The 22068-nt window shown below is 33.6% G+C and overlaps 1 protein-coding gene across 2 annotated transcripts in view; it reads left to right on the plus strand.

The window, feature by feature from the left end:
* The window catches only part of CDH12 (cadherin 12), a 996051-nt gene that overhangs the window by 971205 nt on the left and 2778 nt on the right, over positions 1–22068 (plus strand). For both annotated transcript variants that reach the window (XM_036896727.2, XM_036896726.2), the window contains 3 exons: positions 13712–13833; positions 17496–17613; positions 21783–22034. In XM_036896727.2, coding sequence (XP_036752622.1) covers positions 13712–13833; positions 17496–17613; positions 21783–22034 — 492 coding nt within the window. The remainder of the gene's footprint in view (positions 1–13711; positions 13834–17495; positions 17614–21782; positions 22035–22068) is intronic.

Genomic DNA, 22068 nt, shown 5'->3' on the forward strand with positions numbered 1-22068 from the left:
AATTGTCATCATAGTGAATTACTGAGAAATAAACAGTCCACCCTTGCCCTGCCAAAAGAACAAAATTGTATAATTATACTTTATTACAGATTGTACTAGCATATGTTTTGACCCTGACCCTTCTATAAAACTCCAAGGTGAAATGAAATGGTACAATGATTGAACAACTTCCAATTAGTTAAAAAGCAGTCATTAATCAGTGCCACTGTGGTTGGAGGTCCTAATATTTTACTGGACTCCTAATAATTATTGTATACATTACTGCTTTTCCATTTTTATTATATTAATCTTGAGAATTTTAAGGGACAGAAGCCCCCAAATTTTTAAAAAATTATCAGAAACATACAACATGAGAATATTTCTAATTTAGGGATTATTTTTGTAATTGTATTGTTATTTTGGTATTACTATAACAAATAACATTAGGTAAAGATTACTAACAATAACTTCATTAAAGCCCTAAAATAAATTTCATATGATTATAAAATAAGTGAATGATACCAGAGACAATTCTTCTTTTCACATAATTCTCCAGACGGTAATGGATTGTTTCCATTCATTGTTGAATAAGTCAAAAATCAGTAGATTAACTTACTAAATGCTTTATTTGGAGAAAATTGTGCATGTAAATAAATAATTATGAGTTGGGATTAAATTGTTTGGTAATTAATTTTTAGGTTACTTGGTATATAGAGCAATTTTGTTATAACTTCTTTTTACTCCAACATAATATTAGTGATATCATTTTCAAATGTACAGAAGAATCAAACTGGGATTGCTATCCATAATTCAGGATCAACATAAATTCATTTATTTGTCATTATAAACTTTCAAAGCACTATTTGTTGTGGGTTATGAGAAAACTAAGACTAAAGTCTGTTTTCAAAGATATTAAAGTTTAGGAGTAGTTAGAAATTGACCAAAATAGATAATGTTAGTAAGTTATAACTATGAAAATTATGCTGAATTCCAGGGATTTTAGGTTTATGTGTACTCCATATAACCCCCAGGGGGAGGTTGCAAAATGTTAGGTCTAATCAGAGGGTGGTCATTAGCGATGAAGGATTTAAATACAAATAAATACATTTTGTGGTAAATTTTATGAAGATTGCCATCTGCCTGTATACCAATTAGCCATGAATTATGTTCTTAGACCAACTGAGAAGAAAGTTCCTAATTTTTCTATAATAATAATAATAACAAATTAAGTAAACTCTTCTAAATTACTTTATATACAAGGTATTATTGTCCATATTGTAGGAGTGAGGAAATGGAGGCTCAGAGATATTAATTTGTAGCTCAGTGTCACACAGTGAATGATGACCAACCTCAGACTGGAGTCCTGGACCCTCTCACTCAAAAACGTAATTTTACAGGGACAAATATTAATTTGCTTATGCTTCATTATACTTATTTTAAATAAGTTAGTAATAGACCAAGGTCATGGTGATTTTCACATGCATGGATAATTAAAGTACAATATAGTAAAAAATTATATATACATTTACAGTGTACATATTAATGAAATATTGCTAGTCTGAATATCTATCTATTTATCATCTATCATCCATCATATTTAAGCTTGTTAGAGTGATTATCTATTAGAATTCTATAGTGAATTTGTATTTTGGTAATAAAATACAATAACAAAATATGAAAATAGGGAAATACATGAGCAATATATTATGTGCATGACCATGGTGTAATTAGCTAGATTTCTATCTGTGCCCCACAATTATATATTACTAGATCAGCTACAACAGGAATTCCCAGTGATTTCATTTTGAAGGCTCCTTTTTGATAATTTATTCCTACACTGAAAGATTTAGTCTATACTACATTGCCTCCTACCTGCTGACTGTCCTCAAGGACAATGCCTTCCCAAGTGCCAAGACCGCTAAAAAAATGCTGGACAATGTGGACAATGAGGGCATCAAGGCAATGACAACAGTTCAACATGGTCATTGATGAGCTGAATGAAGACGTCATTGCAGCCTGCTGACTAGTGGGCTGGAGGCTCCTCCTCCATCCAGGGCTCTGCAGCCACAGTAGAGAAGAAAACAGAACAGAAAAAGTAGTTGGAGGAATTGATGAGGACATGAGATTTGGCTTCTTCAATTAGAGCCCTGCTTCCCTGCCGAAGTGATGAGATGTCATTTCTGACATCATTGGGTACCACTTTTGCCACATTCTATTCAGTAGAAGCAAGTCAAGATAGATTCAGTAGAAGCAAGGGTGCTTAGAGGGAAACAGAGAAAATGCGTTCTGAAAGGAAGGCCTGAGATTTCTCTTAGCAGTTTCCAAATATATGATAAAGTGTTATTAAGTAAACTCACCATGCTGTATATTACATCCCCATACTTGTTTATTTAATAACTGTAAGTCTGTACTTTTTGACCCCTTCACCATTTGGCCTAACCCCCACCTTCTACCTCTGACAACCACCTCCCAATATATACAAATATTGAATCATTATCTTGTACACCTGAACCTCATATGGTGTTATATGTCAATTGTATCTCAGTTTAAATTTTTAAAAGGGTGCCTGAGGCCTAATCAAACTGAACCTTAAATGCTTCCCTGAGAAGATGCAAAGCTTTTCAGGTCGGCAAATAAGCCAATTTTCATTCATGTTGTTTCTACTAAGCATCCCCAGCTAAACATATGCCCAACAGGATATAGATCACTTCCCCAACTTTTCCCATCTGGTGAGTTTGGAAGGTAATTATGCTCCTGGACCTGCATTCTTATTAGCCAGTGCTGACTGGCTTATATTTATCTACCTTATATGTTTAACCTTACCAGAATCAAGGGACAAGGTTTAGTCTTTTAATTTTAGTCTATCAGTGTTTGAGCAGGAGACACTCCTCCCTAATTTGGCCAGTCTTTTGTCATCAAGGTATTATAAGATCTGTGCACATTAAATAAGAATAAGTGTACTTTGTTGGCCCTTTCTTCTGTGCTACTGTTCTACAACTTCTCAACCATGGTCACCAGCATTAAAATTACATGGAAAAGTTTTAAAGGAGATTCCTGGACCCCATTCAAGACATTGAGTCAGAATTTCTGGGAGAATTGCCAAGAAATCTCCATTTTAAACAAGCAGCCTAGGTAATTCTAATGGACAGTCTAATGATTTTGGAACCAACATGCCAAATTATCCAGGGTCCTAAAGATAAGCATGGATTTAGGGGAACAAAACAGCGGAATCAGTTACCTGAGTAAACATACTTATGCAGATAGTGCAGTTGACTTCTGAGGACTGAATATAACTGTTGGTTCCAATTCTAGATTGAAGTCACTTTTGCTTTCTTCAATTGATCAAATAATCCCTTTCTCTTACTTACAGATATGCCTTGCTATGTATGTATGAGTCTAGGTAGTTTATCTAATTTCCTTTTCTTATTTCTAATTTTCTTTCTTTTTCTCAGGTTATATGAAACTATTTTGTATTCTCAAATAAAGGTAAATTTGATTTATACTAGTACTGGAACCATTTCAGTAGTGCTTGTAAGAGTAATACTTTGAAGAGAAAATCATTTGTAAATATTTACACCATTTCATAAAGACTTGCATCATACACATGACAATAATAATCATAACACCACCATAATCATCAATTTAATTTAGAAATGATACAATTTTTCTATTAGATGCTGTACAAATATAATGGAATCCAAATTTACATTGTGATGGCTTATATTTGATTTTTAACTTTAAACTGCTTGTGGTTACATTACCATAATCAAAGTGCTTAGGAGAAGTTTAAGTCAGTATTATTGCTCCATCAAAGTCACATATATGACAATAATACAAGGCTTGTTCTTTTCTTAATTAATACATTTTTCTCAGGAAATTAAAACTACATGATGAACTTTTAATGTAAAGATCGAAATTAGAGAAAAAAATTATATTTAGTTATACACAGAAAATTCCTTTTTCCATCACATCCCCAAAATGTAATTCATAACTAGGAAACATTTTTATGTGGAAAATGTTATTTTACTGATATGCATTATATTGTGTCTCAAATACGTGGATAGTGATTCCCTCAATTATGAACCTCTTGGTATCAAGGACTTTATCTTATATATCTTTGATGCCGTGGTCTATCATGCTCTCTGAAACATATGGATATATACCTTATGAATGAATAAATTGTGAGTAGATTTATACTTGTGTGAAATAAATATTACATATTCAGTGAGAAATATTAGATCACAACTTTTATTTACATTTTTACAGAAATTTATAATGATCACAAATATAAATGTAACGGTATCATTTTATTACTCATTTATTTATTTGTTCCTTGACATGTATTGAATGCTATCCTTTGTGCTTAGGGCATATGATTTATAAAGTATAAAAATATCTTCCTCAGATGTGCTTACTAATGGGCATCAGACTTTGTAAACCAGCAAAAAGGATACCATGTAGTAAGGTTAGCATGGAAAATAAGCAATTAAGCAGGGCTTTATGGGAGCACACTGAAAGGTAGGAGCAAAATCCTTCATAAGAAGGCCATCTAATACTGACGGTAAAAGATTAGTATGGAAATAGTGAAAGGAGGGTAAAAAGGTATTCTAGGTGGTAGAAATGGCATAAGCTAACCTAAGCTCAAGGAGTGGAATAAAGCATAAGATGCTCAAAGCAATATAAAGTTATTGAGTATAGGAAGGGGAAGAAATGGCAGATGAATAAAGGTAGAACTCCTCTGTGCGTGTCTGTGTTTCTCATTCTCTATCTCTCTGTTTCTGTCTCTCTGTCTGTGTTGGTCTCTCTCCCTCCCTATGCTTCTCTCTTCCCAGTCATCCTCTCCCACTATATGGCGGTGTTTTTTTCCCCTTCTTTTCCAAGATATTAAAATGATTTGATTTTATCCTGAAGTAAATAGGTAAACATTGAAGAGATAAAATCAAAGAGAGAGCTTGGTCTGACTGGTATTTTTGAAAATTTATGTTGACTGCAGAATGGTGAAAGGATTAGAGGAAAGCAGCCTTCGAAAATAGCAGAAAAAATAGTAGAAATATTTCGTGGTAATCTAAGACAGAAACTTTGATGACTGATAGAGTAATGGCACGAGTGATAAAAAGAGAGAAATTTGAGAGAAAGTTTAGAGGTGAAAATCCTGAGAATTGATATTGAGTGGTTGTGGGAGTGAGGTGAATGAGGCATCACCTTGTGGTCAGGCTTGCAGATAGACAGCAGTGGGCTCAGGTAATCATGAACAGAGAGACATTTAGGAGATAGAAAGAACATTTTGGTCACCTACTGGGATGAGGCCCTTAGGATAAAGGAAGGGTAGAGGATAAAACATAGCTTTGTATTTTGTGTATTATATTCTTATAGCTTTTATAGCTTAGTTGACTATAATGAATAGAAAATAGAAAATAATCACAGATTATTAACAATTTATTATATTTTTGCAAGTACATGTTTCAGAAATATGCTTGTTTACTAGCATCTATTAACTATTTGTATAAAATCATCTATTTTTTATTAAATCAATAATGGGTTTTACATGTTTTCAAAGAGCTGACTTAATTTTGCTGATTATATTGAAAAGGTAACTTGAGAAGAAAATTTAAAATTTTAGATAGTTTAATATAAAGTGAAATAACATCTAAATTTAAGTCTTGTTGATGATAGGTGAATTCATGGAACATATTTTGATTTGCATGTTGGCAGTGGGTCATGATTTGAAGAGGTTTCCTGTTATATCATCTATATTTAACTTACTGTTGCTTCTCAGTTCAGTGTGATTTTGAAAGTATATTCATTGATATATTCAATTTGCTAGCATGTACTAGGAACCATAGTAAGTCTTAGAGATTTAAAGATGATAGGCTGTAGTTCCAGCTCTTAAGAAACTCAGAATATCTAAAGCTTTATGTTATTGCAAATATTTAAAATCAATGCAAGTTTTTCTACTGTTTTCATTGGGGAAAAATATGATTCGGGATATTTTAAAGATTTTTTTCTTTGGATCACCTTTTGTTACCAATATCATACAAGGTAATATTTGACTTTAGCATAGATATATATGAATAATTTAAATCCCCTTTATGGATTGCTCAGTCTAACTCCAGATCATACTACTGTAATTTAACAGAGCTATTACTATGTATAGTTTATCTTAACTTGTAATTTAAAAGTGAAATGATTTAAAGAGAAAAGACAAAAAAGCCTGTGATATTTATTCACTGTATCTTGCTCAGTTTGCAGTATAACTCAGGTTATCTGGCATAAAAAGCTAAGATTCTATACTTGGAGTTGTTATAGCTGCAATTCAGTGCAGTCACAAAATGAACTTTTAACTCCTGCAGTTATTCAAAGGGCTAATGTCACTTTTAAATAAGGAAGCCTAATAGCTCCAGTGTATTTCAACATACTAGGAACATTGTGTTTGCTGGTACTTTATGGTTTGCAAAACATATTCAATTACATTTATCATTTGGTTCTTGGAAACATTCTATCAGTTGGCCAAAATTTATTGAGCATTTAATATGTGCTTTTTATAAAAGGAAAAAACTACCTTGACCCTTGAACAGAAACCTAGCATCCTCACAGTATAGAGGCTAGATTGTGGTGTAGTGTGACTCATTGAAAATGAACAGTTATCATTTACATGGCAGATATCAGGCAGTGTGTCTACCTGCTCTTTGAGTTACTTTATATGTATCATAGGGCAGTGAAGAGCAGTAAGGAGACTTGGATTCCAGTCTTGGCTCTGATACAAATCAAAGGGCAAGATTATGCCCAAATTTTCTTACTGGTGGATGGGCATTTATAGATCTGTAATTTTCAAACTCTGTAGATCATAACAATTAGTCAAATGAAATCTTATATGGAATTCTGATAAACTATATAAAAAGAACTGTGGATAAAGCCAATGGTTTTTCTTTGTTCCTTGTGAAGTTCTTTGCTTTGAGGAAGATGGCATAAGAGCCACAGTTTATAACAATTTTAATTTTTCCCTTTGGATTTAAAATTTAGTTTTTTTCTGGGATGTACAATTCTGTTTTCTGACAATGAGGTTGACATTCCTTCTATTAAGAAGTGTGGTCTATCTTCCCTTCCCTTGAATTTGGAAATGGGCTAGTGATTTCCCTGACTAACACAGAGGAGATGTGTTGCTATGTGACTGTGTTAGGTCTTGAAAGCAAGAGTTTCTGCCTGGGTTTCTCTCATTCTTAAAAGGCTTGCTCTTGATCTTTAGCCCCAATGCTGTGAGAAAGCCCAGTCTACATAAAGACCCCATACATGAGTATCCTTGTCTACTCTTCCATCTAACCTCTGCAAACTACGGGCATTAAGCTCCAGACGTGTGAATAAATGAAACCAGATGATTCCAGCTAACCACAGCACCCACTCAGAGAGAAGCAACAATTTTCTTTCTTAGTTTTAAGTTTTTTTTAGGTGGCACAGGTGAATTTTTAAAATTTTATTTTATAATCCACCCACAAAATAGCAAAATAAAAGCCAAGGCCCTGGCAAAGGGTGAGAACCATTACTCATTCCCTAGAGGCCTCCACCCTCCCCCATGGTCCCCAGCTGTGTCACTGCTGTGGTCCATCATGGTGGAGGGCTCTCTTCTTTCCTCAAGCCACAAATGGGGCAAGACCAACCAGCACCCCTGCCCCCAGCCCCTCCCCTGTACACTGAATCTGGTTACAGGAGGCTGTGGGAAGGTATTGGGATCCAGTAGGAATGCTGAACACCAAAGGCCATGGCCAGGATTCTCTGAAGACCCACCTCATTCCCAGAGGCCAGCTGCATATTCCGGGACCTGGGCAAAAGCAGTCATACTGGAAGCACAGTGGCTTTTCTTTCACATGTAGAACCAGCATCTGGTCTGGCCGGTTCCAGACTTGGGGTTTCTGATGAATCCCTCCTTCTCAGCCTCCTTGCTCCCCTGGAATTTGGGCAGGGTGATGTGGCTAGAACGGACATGGCACTGGGGACAGGCCTTGGCGATGTCCAGCGGGAAGTCCTGTGGGCCCTTTTACCAGGTCCACAGGCTTCCAGTCAATGAGCATGGGTGCACTGGGCACCCTAACTCCTTGTGCCTAATTCTTGTCCATGTAGATGCCACAAACAATGTCCTGACTGTCCTGCTCCGTCTCAAGGTCCAGGCTCTGAAGTGGGGCCATGAATTTCCACTCAGGGTATGACTTGGGGCTTCCAGGAATTGTCACCAATCTCTTTGGCCTTGCTGGGCAACCCTTCCAGGCCAGGCTCTATGCCAAGCTGGCTCTGGCCCAGCCACAACCCATAACCACAGAAGGCAGGGAGCTGGGCTTGGAGCCCATGCAGTTTGGATAGGGTGATATGTGTCACTGAATGTCTGTGGCCACACTCTGGGGGGCCTGGGGTGGGGTGTGCTGTGGCTGCTGATAGCTGGACCGATTTCCCTGGAAGCAGAGGCCTTGCTGGAAGTATCTGGAGACCCAGGGCATCTTCCTGTAGTGAGTTCAACCCCCAGGAGCAGGCCCCCCTTGGGTAAAGGTCCAGCATGGCCCGTGAGGTGGAGGGATGGTCTCCTCACCATGGACACTGCCATCAGGCCCTGCAGGGTCCATTCCAGCTTCAGCCCCTGGAAAGAACCCTTCTTTCCTTTTAATATATATTTTAATACTTCCTATCACAAGGATTTGTTATTTATTGATGCTTCACAAATTATCAGAGTTTCTTTGGGGTAGGAATTCTAAAAGGGTTCCTCTAAGAGGAATGGCTTAATATCTGCTCCAGGAAGTCTGGAAGAGCTCACAGCTGGGGGCTGGAATATTCGGAAGGCTCGTGTACTTCAGAAACTCACAGGCACTGAAACTTTTTGCTTTCTGTAGCTAATCAAGCTCCAGGTAAGGAGCAAGGGCAGTCTTCTTTTCTCATCAGTGAAACATAATATATTTCAGGTTCATTCATGTTGTAGCACATATCAGTATTTTGTTCCTTTTCCTTGTTGAAGAATTTTGTATGGCTATGCCACATAATGTTTATCCATTCATCAAAAGGTAGACATTTGAATTGTTTGCAGTTTTGGACTAAATGTATAATACGTCAGTGTACCTAGGCATATATTTCATTTTCTTGGTTAGATACTTAGGAGTGGAATTGCTGGCTATAAGTTTATGTTTAATGTTTAAAGAAAGTTTCAACCTATTTTCCAAAGTGACTACACAATTTTATATTTCCACCGGCAATCATGTTCCATCAACAATCCATTTTATTTCTCTGAACAAGGATTTGTGAATCTAGTTTACAAGTCCTGAATATGTTTTGCTAAGTTTGTTCCTAAATATTTAATTATCTTTGCGTCTATTGTGAATTGTTTTGTCAATTTCATTTAGTTTGTTCTTTGTTAGTATATTACATAGGCAATTGCCATTTTTTAAAATTGCTTTATCATCCCACAGCCTTAATGTAGTCCCTTGTTAAATCTAGCAGTTTCTTTGTGGACTCTAGGATTTCCTATCTATAGGGTAACATCATTTTTGAATAAAATTAGTTTTATTTCTTTCTTTTCATTTCTGAGTGCTTTTGCTTTTTAAAATTTTATTTTCATTTGATTGCCTTGGATAAACCCTCAAGTAAAATGGTGAAAGTAAGTGGCAAGAACAGACATTTTGCCCTGTGCCCAATAGTAGAGAGAAAATATTCAGTCTTTCACTATTGATAATGATGTTATAGACTTCTTATAGATAAACTATGTCTGCTTGAAAATGTTGCCTTCTATTCATTATTTGCTTAGAGCTTTTTTTTTTTTGAAATTAGGATTAGGTATAGTCAAATGCTAATTCTGTGTCTATTGAGATAACCATGTGATTTTCTATTTGCATTGACATGATGTATTACATAAATACATTATTCTTGGATGTTAAACTAACTTAGCATTCCTAGGATAAATGTGATTTTGTCATTACCTATTACCTTTATACTATGCTTCTGGACCTAATTTGTTAAGGAATTTGTTTACCCATGTTTGTAAGTGGTATCAGCCCAGGATTTTGTTTTCTTGTGATGTTTTTGATTGGTGTTGGTATAGGATACATATAATGAGTTGGTAAGTGTTTTGTCCTTTATTTTCTGAAAGAGTTTGTTCAAAATTGGTATTATGTAATCTTTAATTAGTTAATAGAATTTCCCAGCAAAACCATGTGGACATGAATTTTTTCCTTCATGGGGAGATTTTTAATTACATCTTCATTTTCTTCACTTGTTTTAGGTCTATAAAGATTTTCTGTTTCTTTTTGAGTTCAGCTTTGGTAATTTGTGCTTTCTTGGAATTTGTTTAACCCATCTATATTAACTAAATTTTTGGCATAAAGTAATTTATAATATATTTTATATTATTTTAACTCATTTGTAATAAAAATGTGATGTCTTCTCCTTTGTTCCTAGTTTTCATAATTTGGGTTTTACCTTTTGTTTTCTTAGTTTAAGCCTTACTGGAAAATACTAATAATAAGCAATTCTAATTCATATTGACTCAGAAAGCTATGGGTACTTACTGAGATATCACGAGGGGATAGGAAAAAAAGCTCTAACAAAACATTTTTTAAGGCACGAGGGACAAAAATAAAATTATTTCTTGATAACCTGATGTGAACATAAAACCATTAATTAACTGTTATTAAATAAATAAGCAATGGGTCAATAATAATAAGAGTTTGAATGGTTTTACTACTAGAAACATAGCAATGAATTGTGTAAAATTTTGGTTATTTAATATTTACTGAATTCGTATTTGAATTTACTTTGTAAGTATTCAATGATAACTAGTTTCTACCTGGCAAAATTTTATAATGATGGTCATGCTAAATCAAGGTCAGACAAGTTTCATCATTGCTTTCCCACATACAGATTAGTAAGTCATAAAGAAAACATAGATTTTTTCTTTTTATATGTAATTCAGTAAGTTATATTGAAAAAGTAATTACTTAACACTCTAATAAACTATATTCTCCTGTAAAAAGTTCATTGCTTACCTGATTATAGTAGTTCTTGAACAAAGTAGTGCTTCCCTAGGTGGCACTTAAAAATATAAGGTGACAATTTAATCCTTAATTATGAAAATTTTTACATATATAAAAAAGAAGAGGGAATAGTATAATGAAAACTTATAAACTAATCACTCATTTTCAATGATTTAAAAGTATTGTTTTGTTTGTTTTTATACTTTTTCCTCTATCCCTGTCTGGAAATTTATTTTGTAATTGCCACAGTTATGACTAGTGACATTTCAGGAATTATACAAACCCTACAGTGAGCAGGAAAAACTCACACAACAAATATTTGTCTTAGCTAAGCACCAAAACCACCCCTTTGTGAAATACTTGATAATAAGATGTTACAATAATAATAATTAATTTTTGTGACATTTACTTACTGGGACAGATGTCAAAATATATGCTGTGGGGAATAAGTAACTTAAAACTACCAAAAGGGAATTTCTTATGGATAAAAACTGGATTAAATGAATTTTAATAACAAGTTTATGCATTACAAAGGTGAATCCATATTACAAACATAATTACGGAAGAAATCTCGTCCCTTTTGGAAGACATCGCATCCTCACACTAACCTAATAAAATAAAACTGTGATCCTTGAAAAAAAATAAAAACAAAATTCTCTTCATGTGGCTTCAGAACTTACACTTTATGTAATGAGTAAAATAGAAAGTGGAGACTGATTTTTACGTTTCTCAAAGGTCGAATAGGTTGTTATTCACATGAATTTATGACTAAACTGTAATCTGTAATGTGAATCAGTTGTTTATTTTTTAAGTAGCTAAATAATTGTCAAATTTTGTTTTTCTTATACACAATATAGGATAGAGTTTAAGAGCATAAACTGGGAATTAGAATGTATGGATTCCAAACCCATCTAACCACTTTCAACTTGGGATATTTGGCAGTTACCTCCCCACTGCCCACCCGGAGTCCCACATACAATCATGGGGATGGTAATAGTGCTTACAGCAGGGTTACTATGCATCCTAAATGAGGCAATCTATGTAATATGTCTTAGACTATAGTTATATTATAAGCATTGTAAAGTATTGGGCATTTATTTACTTGTTATTTCTGACAATATCCAGTTTGTTTAGGAAAGTGAACCATGTTTACCCAGCTGTTGACTTTTACCCACATATTATGCTATATAAGTAATTAATACAAATTATAGAAGCAGAGAGCTAGTTAGTCTCCATAAAGTGCAGTTGGTGGTAAGAGTGATGTGATTTACCAAAAGTAATCTCACATTTTGTAAAACAGCATCTCATTTCATACAACAGACCTATGCATTAGGACCTATTAATACTGCATGTTTCTTATGAAGAAACTGACTTGAAGAAAGATTAAATAACTTGTGAAAACTCAGCCAAATTTTTCCTATCAAGTAAGATCATGCCCTGGGACCAACATTAATTTGTAAACAATAGATTTTTTTGCATTCTTTCCAAGATTATCAATGTACCTTCTATAAAGACATCCTGAATTGCAAAATATACCAATTATCCTCATTTTGTGTTATCTTGTCTGTACTGGTACACAATGATGGATTTCACTGTGTCATGTGTGAATATGTGAACATTTCTTAAGATGCTGCTTATCATGTGTTTTATTTTTTAATACATGTTAGCATAGCGGGATACCGTAGGCTTGTCAGACTCAGTCATGTGGTGAAATTTGTGCATGCATTCTTCAAAAGAATTCAGATAGAGGTCTAAATGATCACTAATGTGAATCTTCAATGACACTGCAGATGAAGAATTTAGCACATAAACTAATCAATACAGAAGTGTATGGCAAATGAACATGGTATTTGGATTTCCAATGTCTTGGGTTCAAATTTTAATTTCCCATTCCATTAGATGTGTGCCTTTAGGTAAGGTCCTTTCAACAATCTGGAGCAGTTCATCCATCTATAAAATTTCAGAAGTTAAAATTTTATAACATGTAAGTTGCAAATGTGTGTTATGTCATGCCTTAACTTAATTATTTCTAGTCTACACCAAATGACAGGGATATAGACAATCTGTTATTGGCTGGGTCTAAAAGTTGTGATGGGATTTTGATGAACACTTTTCAAACCAATGTTCCTTTTGATGCTGTAGGAAGAAAAGTTTGCTAATTTTTTCCTTTCTTATCACAAAGGTGATATCCTAGCTTTCTATGATCTATCTCTCCCTTCTACTTCCTTAAATCTGTTTTCATTTTCATTTATGCAAAGGCTTTGTTCCTTCCCTGTACTTGTGATTCAATATCATTCCTTTCAGGAGTCATTTTAAGTGAGTTATTTAAATATGTAGATAATTCTATGCAATAAAGTTTATATTATATGGATACAACATAGAAAACATATATATCCAGTGGAAAATACCACTATCGTTGAAAACTGGTTCTACCTGAGCAGAATGGCTACTCTTATGATAAAATACCAGCTAAATGGTTGATCTTAACTTCAGCAGTGATTTTCAGGGGTAAGTACTGGTATACTGCACTGCCGGTGCTCTGACAGGGAAACATTGGTTCCAGATTTACTTACTCTTTTATCATTTGTATTGTACACAATATCTCAGAGTTCCCAAAAGAGGATGTCACTTGGATTTGGTATAAAGGCTGATTAAAAAAAGAAATACTACTTACTATAAAAGCAACAACTGACTAGATCTTGTAATAATTTCCTTTATTATATTTTCAACAGGTAACCCATTGTTAAGCAGCAAAGTCAACATATTGATTAATGTCCTAGATGTCAATGAGTTTCCTCCAGAAATATCTGTGCCATATGAGACAGCTGTGTGTGAAAATGCCAAACCAGGACAGGTATCTTATCCATATTGTGAATTAAGGGTGTGTAAAGACCCACTACATGCATGTGTTTTAGTTTATAAGACCATAAATGGAGACACATATATGTAAATATTTGTATATGTGTTTTTTCTAGATCATATATTTTCATAAAAGAAACCATAAGAGATAGTAAACTCATAAATTAATGATACATGTATGGATGTTCAAGTAATACCACAGAGGATAGTGATGATGACCTAGAGAATATTCTTTGTATAACTAAAAGGCCTAGGATTGCACATTCTGCTATGTTTTCTACTCCTTTACTGTGCAAATTCTAAAGAAATCATAACTATAAATCCAGGAAACAAACAACTTTAGAGTTTATTCTTCCAGAGTATTTCTTGCTCTGCTCGCATGCTTTTATGATAGAGTACAGAAAAACTCTCAAGTCCATGAAAAATGTAAAGCTTCTTTTTCACATGGACTTGAGTAGAACATCTGGATTATTCACAACACCAGAGTGACAGTTCCTTCTAAGTTAATATTGTTCTGCTTTTGGTGGGGAGATGTTATGAAAGAGGACCACACAATCAATGGAAGTTACAATCAAAATCCTAGATTTAATGTGGGTGGTGGAAGGCAGCCAGTGTTTTTTTCTACACTATTATAAATGAATGGAATAATATAATAATATAATATAATATAACATAGCATAATATAAAATAAAATAAACATAAGGAATCAGACATGAGCAAATGATGAGAGTGTGTCATGAAATAATAGTTAATCCAACACTGTGCACCTAGGTTCCAAAGGAAAATGTTTCAATATGTTTTTGTTTGTTGTGTATTTCAATCACCTTGAATAGCCTAAATATTCATTTAAGTAAATTTGAAGTTTTAATGCTTACTGAAAAAAATAGTAATATTTGAAACAGTATCTTTCTTGAAAAAGGTCATGCCTTAATCTTTAATATTTGTTTCAGTTTTAATGTTTTCTACTGCTTTGTAGACAATATTTCCCATATTTCCAATGCTGTGGTGTCCAATAGGCATACACCTGTTAAATTTATATTAACTTAAATTAAAAATCAATATTCTCACTCACACTTAGCCCCATTTCAACTATTTGATAGCTGGATGTGGTGAGTGGCTACCATTTTTTGTCTGCATAGATGTAGACTACTTCCATCGGTACAGATAGTTCTAGTGGACTATGATGCTCTAATGCTTTATTTCCCCAATGGTTTAGGAAAATAATTAGTGTTATTACATTATGACTTATTTAGTCATATTTTTCAATTGGTAAATTTGCATTCTTAATTTTGAATAGGTACAAGAAATGAATTGAAACAAACTTTTAGCCCTTTATCACCTTAAATATACCTTCAGCTTACATGGGATGAGCACAATGCCTGCTTTAGTGTCTTAAATAGTAGATGCTACATAAATGTTTACACAAATAAATAATCTGATTTGGTTTTTTGTGAAGGTATAAGAGATCTTCCAAATTTCCAGAACTTAGCTATTTTCTACTTTCCAGATTCCTCCACCTCTAGCCCCCAAAAGCCAATCCTTTATTGTAGATAATTAGGAACATCAGTTATTTCAGATCAATCAGGACCTTGTAATATACTAAATGATAGCCTTTTGGTATCAGAAATCAATTTAATACTGCTAAGTGTGTCCAGTAAAATTAAAAGTTTACAAAGTTGGGAGTAGTAGAAGTGATTTGAGATAATTTGATTTTCTTCTATATGGACAAAGAAGGAATCTGTGTGATCCTTAGAGGATCTTTCTCTAAAAAATATCTTTTGGGTTTTTATATGCGTCCTACTGGGACACATTTGTTTAAAAAGCATAACCCTTAAATGCCAGTTGAGTTTTCAAGGCGTGTAGTATATGAACATTTTCTGCTTTTGACCCCAGCCGTTATGCTCCTGGTCCAAGATCTATGCATTGGAACAATCTATCTCTTCGGGATTTTAATTGAATATGTATGTATGTGTATATAAATACATGTTCATCTATCTATCAAAAGAAGAAAAAAGAGAGAAAAGTGACACTGTATGTAAATCAGGAATGATCTATATATTGAATCAATGAAGTATGGGCTGTTTTTCTTAGTCAAGACTTCCACCTGTCAACCCCAGATAAATGCCAGTTTATACCAAAATTTTTATCCCTGTATGCCATTTAAAAGGACATTTCTTCATTCTAAAGTTATGTTCTTGATACGTTTGGATGTTAAATACCTTTAATTTAGTAAATCATTAAGCTAATTGCTAGTAGTAAAGGCAAAACAAAACAAAACTTGACAAATCAATTCCCATATAATTTATAGAAATTTTGTTGAAGAGATATGGTGAGCTAAACATATGGGCTATGTGAAGGAATGTTGAAGTTTTACAGGTTCTATGTGAATTCTGTGACAAAATCGTCACATTCCATGATCTGGCCTTTGTTATTGAATAATGAAAGTCTTATGCTTGCTGATTCTGAAGGGTGAACAGATCCTGGGTGATTGATTTACACTGAAGCAGGAATGCATTTCTCATTAAAGGACTAATTTTTCAAATTATAAATTATTAATACTGCATCAGATACTCAAAGTCCCAGTATATTTGCTTGTGTGTGAGTGTGTGTGCATACACATGTACACGCAGCTGAATGGGAAGGTAGATCATAGTCATACCAACTGGGTTTTAAACATGAAATTAAAAAAGAGGTACTAAATAAATCCCATGTTTAATGGCATCATTCTGAGATCACATGATGCACGCTGTGTCCACTGTGAGTGACCAGGACATAGCTCTTGAAATCTAAGGTCTTCCTCTGGCAAATTCAAATTTATTCTGAGTGATCACCTGACCACCACACTGTCCCCACCCTCTTCCACCCGCACTTCCTGAAATTCTCCCTGATGCAAAATCATTTGATATGTTAAATAAATGTCTCAAAGCCCTTCTGATTTGTTTATCTATGTGGTGAATTGTCAGTTTCATAGTTTGGTTTTCTGGAGTTATTTTTAATCTTCAAGTTCTTAAGGGCATTTTATTGAAGTATCAGCATTTTAACTACTAGATACACAATCTTATGGTAGTAATTTAGGAAAAATTTTGAAATAGGGTCGATAGCACTTACATCTTAAAAAACTCTGAAAACATGATTTATATTTTTACCCATTGGGGAAAATGAACATAACAAAAGCAGATATGCATCCTTTGTATTTCTCTTTCTCATCATATTATTTATTTATGAAAATAAAACTCATTCTCACAAACAAAACTACACAAAAATTTGCTGTAGCAAGGGCTTTTAAATAATCAGAGATTTTGTTTCCAGTAAGCATTTTCATATTTAGTTTTGAAAGCATTTATTTTATCTAATTTAAAATGCAAGCAAGTACATTTTGATGTTATTTTGCTTATTAGCATGACTTTTCAATGCTGTTAGGCTGTTTAGTTATGCAGATTTTGACTTGGATTCCTGTACTTGTGCCTGCCCTGATTACCTGTGTTTAGATATTTGTTTATAAAAATTATTTGTAAATAGTTGGTTCACTGATATGAATCCTAAAAATGTCATGTATGCCCACTTGCACGCTTCATTAAATAAACATATCAGCCTGGTATGTCACATTCCCTTTGAAACTGATGACTGACTTCAACCTTCATCTCAACTTTGTTTCAGATAATTCAGATAGTCAGTGCTGCAGACCGAGATCTTTCACCTGCTGGGCAGCAATTTTCTTTTAGAGTATCACCTGAAGCTGCCATCAAACCAAATTTTACAGTCCGTGACTTCAGAAGTAAGTTTAACCACATACAAATTTATCTCCTCTCATGTAACTGTGTAAAAGAACACACAAATTTAGAAACTGATGCTTTTCTTCAAAGTGCTCAAGTTCATAAAATACGGAAATCCATATATGGGAAATCGGAAGTTCTATATCTAGCAGTAAATTGAATATTTAACCTATATAGATTGTACCTAATGAGGCAAATTTTTTCCACTTATAATATGGGTGGTCCATTAATGCATCATGCATGCAATAATCTCTCTGGGAAATTGAATGCTTTCCATGTCTTAAATATATCATTTGTTCCACATGCACACTACTTATACATACAAATAGGTAATTTCTTAGTAACTTTTATTTGAATAACACATGGTATAGTACGGGTTAAGAATACAGGCTTTGTAATTAGAACGACAGTTTTTCAGTCCCCTCCGTTACTACCTAAACAGCAGATTCTTAATTTATAAATAAATACTTTTAACGTCATGGTTAAAATAAATCAACCTCATGGTATTTGTATTTAATAAAATAATGCACGCAAATACTTTAACATAATACCTTAACCATATATCACCTTCAAGATGATTTTAGCTCCCACCCCTGCCGTCATACCGACACTTACATTTCTACCACCACTACTATAATATTATCATATCTGCTACTAGTACAATCACTACAAAAATATACAAAACAGTGAATTAGAAATCTTAAAGCTCAGTACTAGTCAGTTCTGAGTTAATTCCAGTCATTAATTCCATGACTTTGGTTATTTTATCACCTCTAAGTTTTCATATTTATAAAATAGGGATTAAAAACTAAGTTTTTACTAAAATTGACCTTTATAGAACCAATGAACAAACTGTGGTGAACTGATGATAATGATTAATAGAAGTCAAAGGATGTTTTGAGAAAACTTAGTTTTCTGCAAATACTCAGGGGAAGGGAATCAGAGTCCTTACATTTTGTCACAGAAGGACCTTCAGTAGGATTTGCAGCTTCCTATAATGTAATGTGAGGAAGGGCTGTAAATGAAACAGGGTCCCAAATATGAAGGGCCTTAGAAGTAGTGAGACCATATATGTTATAAAAATTGAGAAGCACTTTGAGAATAGAATTGGACAATATCACTAATTTTAATTAGAACAGCACATACAAAATAGGGCTGCCAAGACAGACTGGACCACATAGTCACTCTATAAGCCGCTAAACTTTAATCCAGTGACTTGAGAAGTCTTTGCAAGGTTTACACAAGAGTGTAACAAGTTCAGATTTGCATTTTAGGGAGATCAGTTTTATTTTAATGTGGGAAAGACAATAAAAGGATATAAAACTACTTCAGATATTACTGCAGAAATTGGGTGAGTCTTATATTAGGTTAAGAGCTGTGAGAATGGAAATAAGTGGATGGAGATAGAACTTACAGGGCTTGATGCCTGATCCCCTAGATTCCACAGATGAATATGATGAAGAATGCTGATCAGATGTCTTGTATCATGAGGTAGATGGTTATATCATTCAAGAATATAAGCATTGACTATTTTCCAACATTGCATCTTTGCTAGAGAATCTCTATCTGATTATTTATGATAATATGAATCAGATAATTATGCCTCATAGCATATTATTTTCTCATGGTTCAAGCATGTATTTGCCACGCAGATGACATTTACTCTATTCCCTGTTTTATCTTGTTATATTTTAAGTGTAAATGTAAGGCTTCTTTAAGTGACTAGAAACTTTTTTTTCACCACACACATTTAGCTTTGTGTGTTTGTGTGTGAGAACATTTAAGGCTTACTCTGTCAGCAATTTCAATTATATAATATGGTGTTATCTGTTATAGTCACCCTGTTATATATTAAAGCCTCACACCTTATTTATCATGTTACTGAGAGTTTGTATCTTTTTACCAACCTCTCCCTATTTCCCTCACTCCCAGCCCCTGGCAACCACTTTTCTACTCTGTTTCTACAAGTACCACTTTTTAAAAATTGATTTCACATATAAGTGATATCCTGTAGTATTTGTTTTCTCTATCTGGCTTATTTCACTTAGCATAAACTCCTCCAGTTTTATTCACATTGTCACAAATGTCAGGATTTCCTTCTTTCTTATGGCTGAGTAATATTCCATTGTATGTGTATATCACTTTTTATTTATCTGTTCTTTGGGAAAAACATGTTAAGGGTGGAAATGAAATTTAATGTGCCTTTTCTTCCTATCATGGACAATGGATTCTATATGGTTATATATCAATAATAATAATGGATTGAAAATATAGTCATCTCCCCTTATCTGCAGGGGATATGTTCCATGAACCCCAGTGGGTGCCTGAAACTGCAGATGATACTGAACCCTATATATACAATGATTTTTCTCCTATACATACATACCTATGATAAAGTTCAATTTATAAGTTGGGCACAGTAAGAGATCTACAATGATAATAAAATAAAACAATTATAATGATATACTGTAATAAAAGTGATGTGAATGTGGTCTATCTCTCAAAATACTTTATTGTGCTATACTCCCCCTTCTCCTTGCAAAGAATTGAGCTGAAAGTGCCTGCATGATGAGGTGAGTGAGGTCAATTATGGAGGCATTGTGTTATGATGTTAGGCGACATATGGTCAGCAGGAGGATCACCTCTTCTGGACTGTGTTTGACTTCAGGTAACTGAAATTGTGGGAAGTGAAACCAAAGACAATGGGGACTATTGTAAATATTAAAGAAAAGGTAGGCTGCCTTTCTACGTAACTTGGATTCAAGAACATTAATCCCTAGCTCCCCAAGTACAAATACACCAGCATCTTTGGCTTTCTATTTCTACTTTCATTTTCTTATTTCATTCTATTATTACTTTCACCCAGGTTTCAAATTTTAATCCTTGACTGTTCCTTGTCACCAGATGTGTTATTCAGTCATCAATTGCTGAAAAGTTCAATATTACTTCAACAAGTCCCCTTTTTTCCATTTCTAGTGTCACCACAAATACATGGGTTACTAACTCGAATTGGGAATATTTTAATAGATTTTTGACATTTTGTTTTTTTGTTTCTCAATTTAAAACTACCCTGTATAGAATAACAAATTTATTTTCCAATGCCAAACTATCTTAACATGTAAAGTTTTCTCAAATTGGTGCTTCCTACTGAAATGAGTATAGAGAAGCTACCTAATTTTTAGTTCTTTAAATTAGAATCTACAAATAAATGAATATTATTGAGATAGTAACATTTTTCTGACACACTTATATTTTCATGAATAATATATGCTTCTAAAATTAATTTACCTGATTCCAAAGTGGATATCATGTATGGCTATAATAAATTAAATATTAATACATCCCTAAAAATAGCTAAATGTTTCTAGGAGTTACTTCAATAGACAAAAAATGAAACAGTGTTATGGATAAAACAAAATTTCCACTTCTACATGTAGAAGTAAAAGAAGTAAAGAACAAATGCATATGAAATAACACTTTCAATAATATTAATTGCATTTATAGAAAAATTTTTTATCTTTCTTGCCTTGAATTATTGGAAGTAAATATAATTTACTAATTTTATTAGAATTAAAATGAATTATTTAATTATAATAAAGTAGTTATTGTTATAATTCATTGTTTAAAAATCTTTAATCAATCTTGATAATTTTACCGATTTTATTTTCCTTTCTATGTTTCTATACTAACTGACATGTGAATAGTTTTGTGAAAAAATTAAAAATCAAGTTTTTATCTGAAATGGTATATAAATATTTTTGATATTTTAAAGAATAGGTTGCTAGCTATTTTATGGATTAACACTTTGTAATCTTTACTCCTCTATCATGTAAGAAAACATCCACAGAGGTATTTTTTTTCTCAGTGAGATTTTGATGTCAGGAAAAAATGGGTCAACACATTTTTTGTTTCATAAACAATTTTGTATTCTTTTTGAATGGAAAATTGATGTCTTACACCAGACAAGATTAATGTTTCTTCTTTTCCTAAGGATTGTTTTGATTACAGTTGATTGCATTTTGTCAGCTTTCATAAGGATAAAAGAAAGAATTAAAATATGAATGTATTTTATTGATTCAAGAAGCACTCCCTACTGTTTAACAGATACCAGCTTTAAGATTTGAACTGAAACTCACAGTAACTATCTTATCACAAATGTCATGTTTTGCAGACAACACAGCTGGAATTGAAACCCAAAGAAATGGATACAGCCGCAGGCAGCAAGAGTTGTACTTCCTCCCTGTTGTAATAGAAGACAGCAGTTATCCTGTCCAAAGCAGCACAAACACAATGACTATTCGAGTTTGTAGGTGTGACTCTGATGGTACCATCCTGTCGTGTAATGTGGAAGCAATTTTCCTACCTGTAGGACTCAGCACTGGGGCTCTGATTGCAATCCTACTGTGCATTGTTATACTCTTAGGTTGGTTCCAGTATTAATCACATATTCTCTCTCT

Source organism: Manis pentadactyla, chromosome 2, assembly GCF_030020395.1.
Source record: "Manis pentadactyla isolate mManPen7 chromosome 2, mManPen7.hap1, whole genome shotgun sequence".
Taxonomy (NCBI): Eukaryota; Metazoa; Chordata; class Mammalia; order Pholidota; family Manidae; genus Manis; species Manis pentadactyla.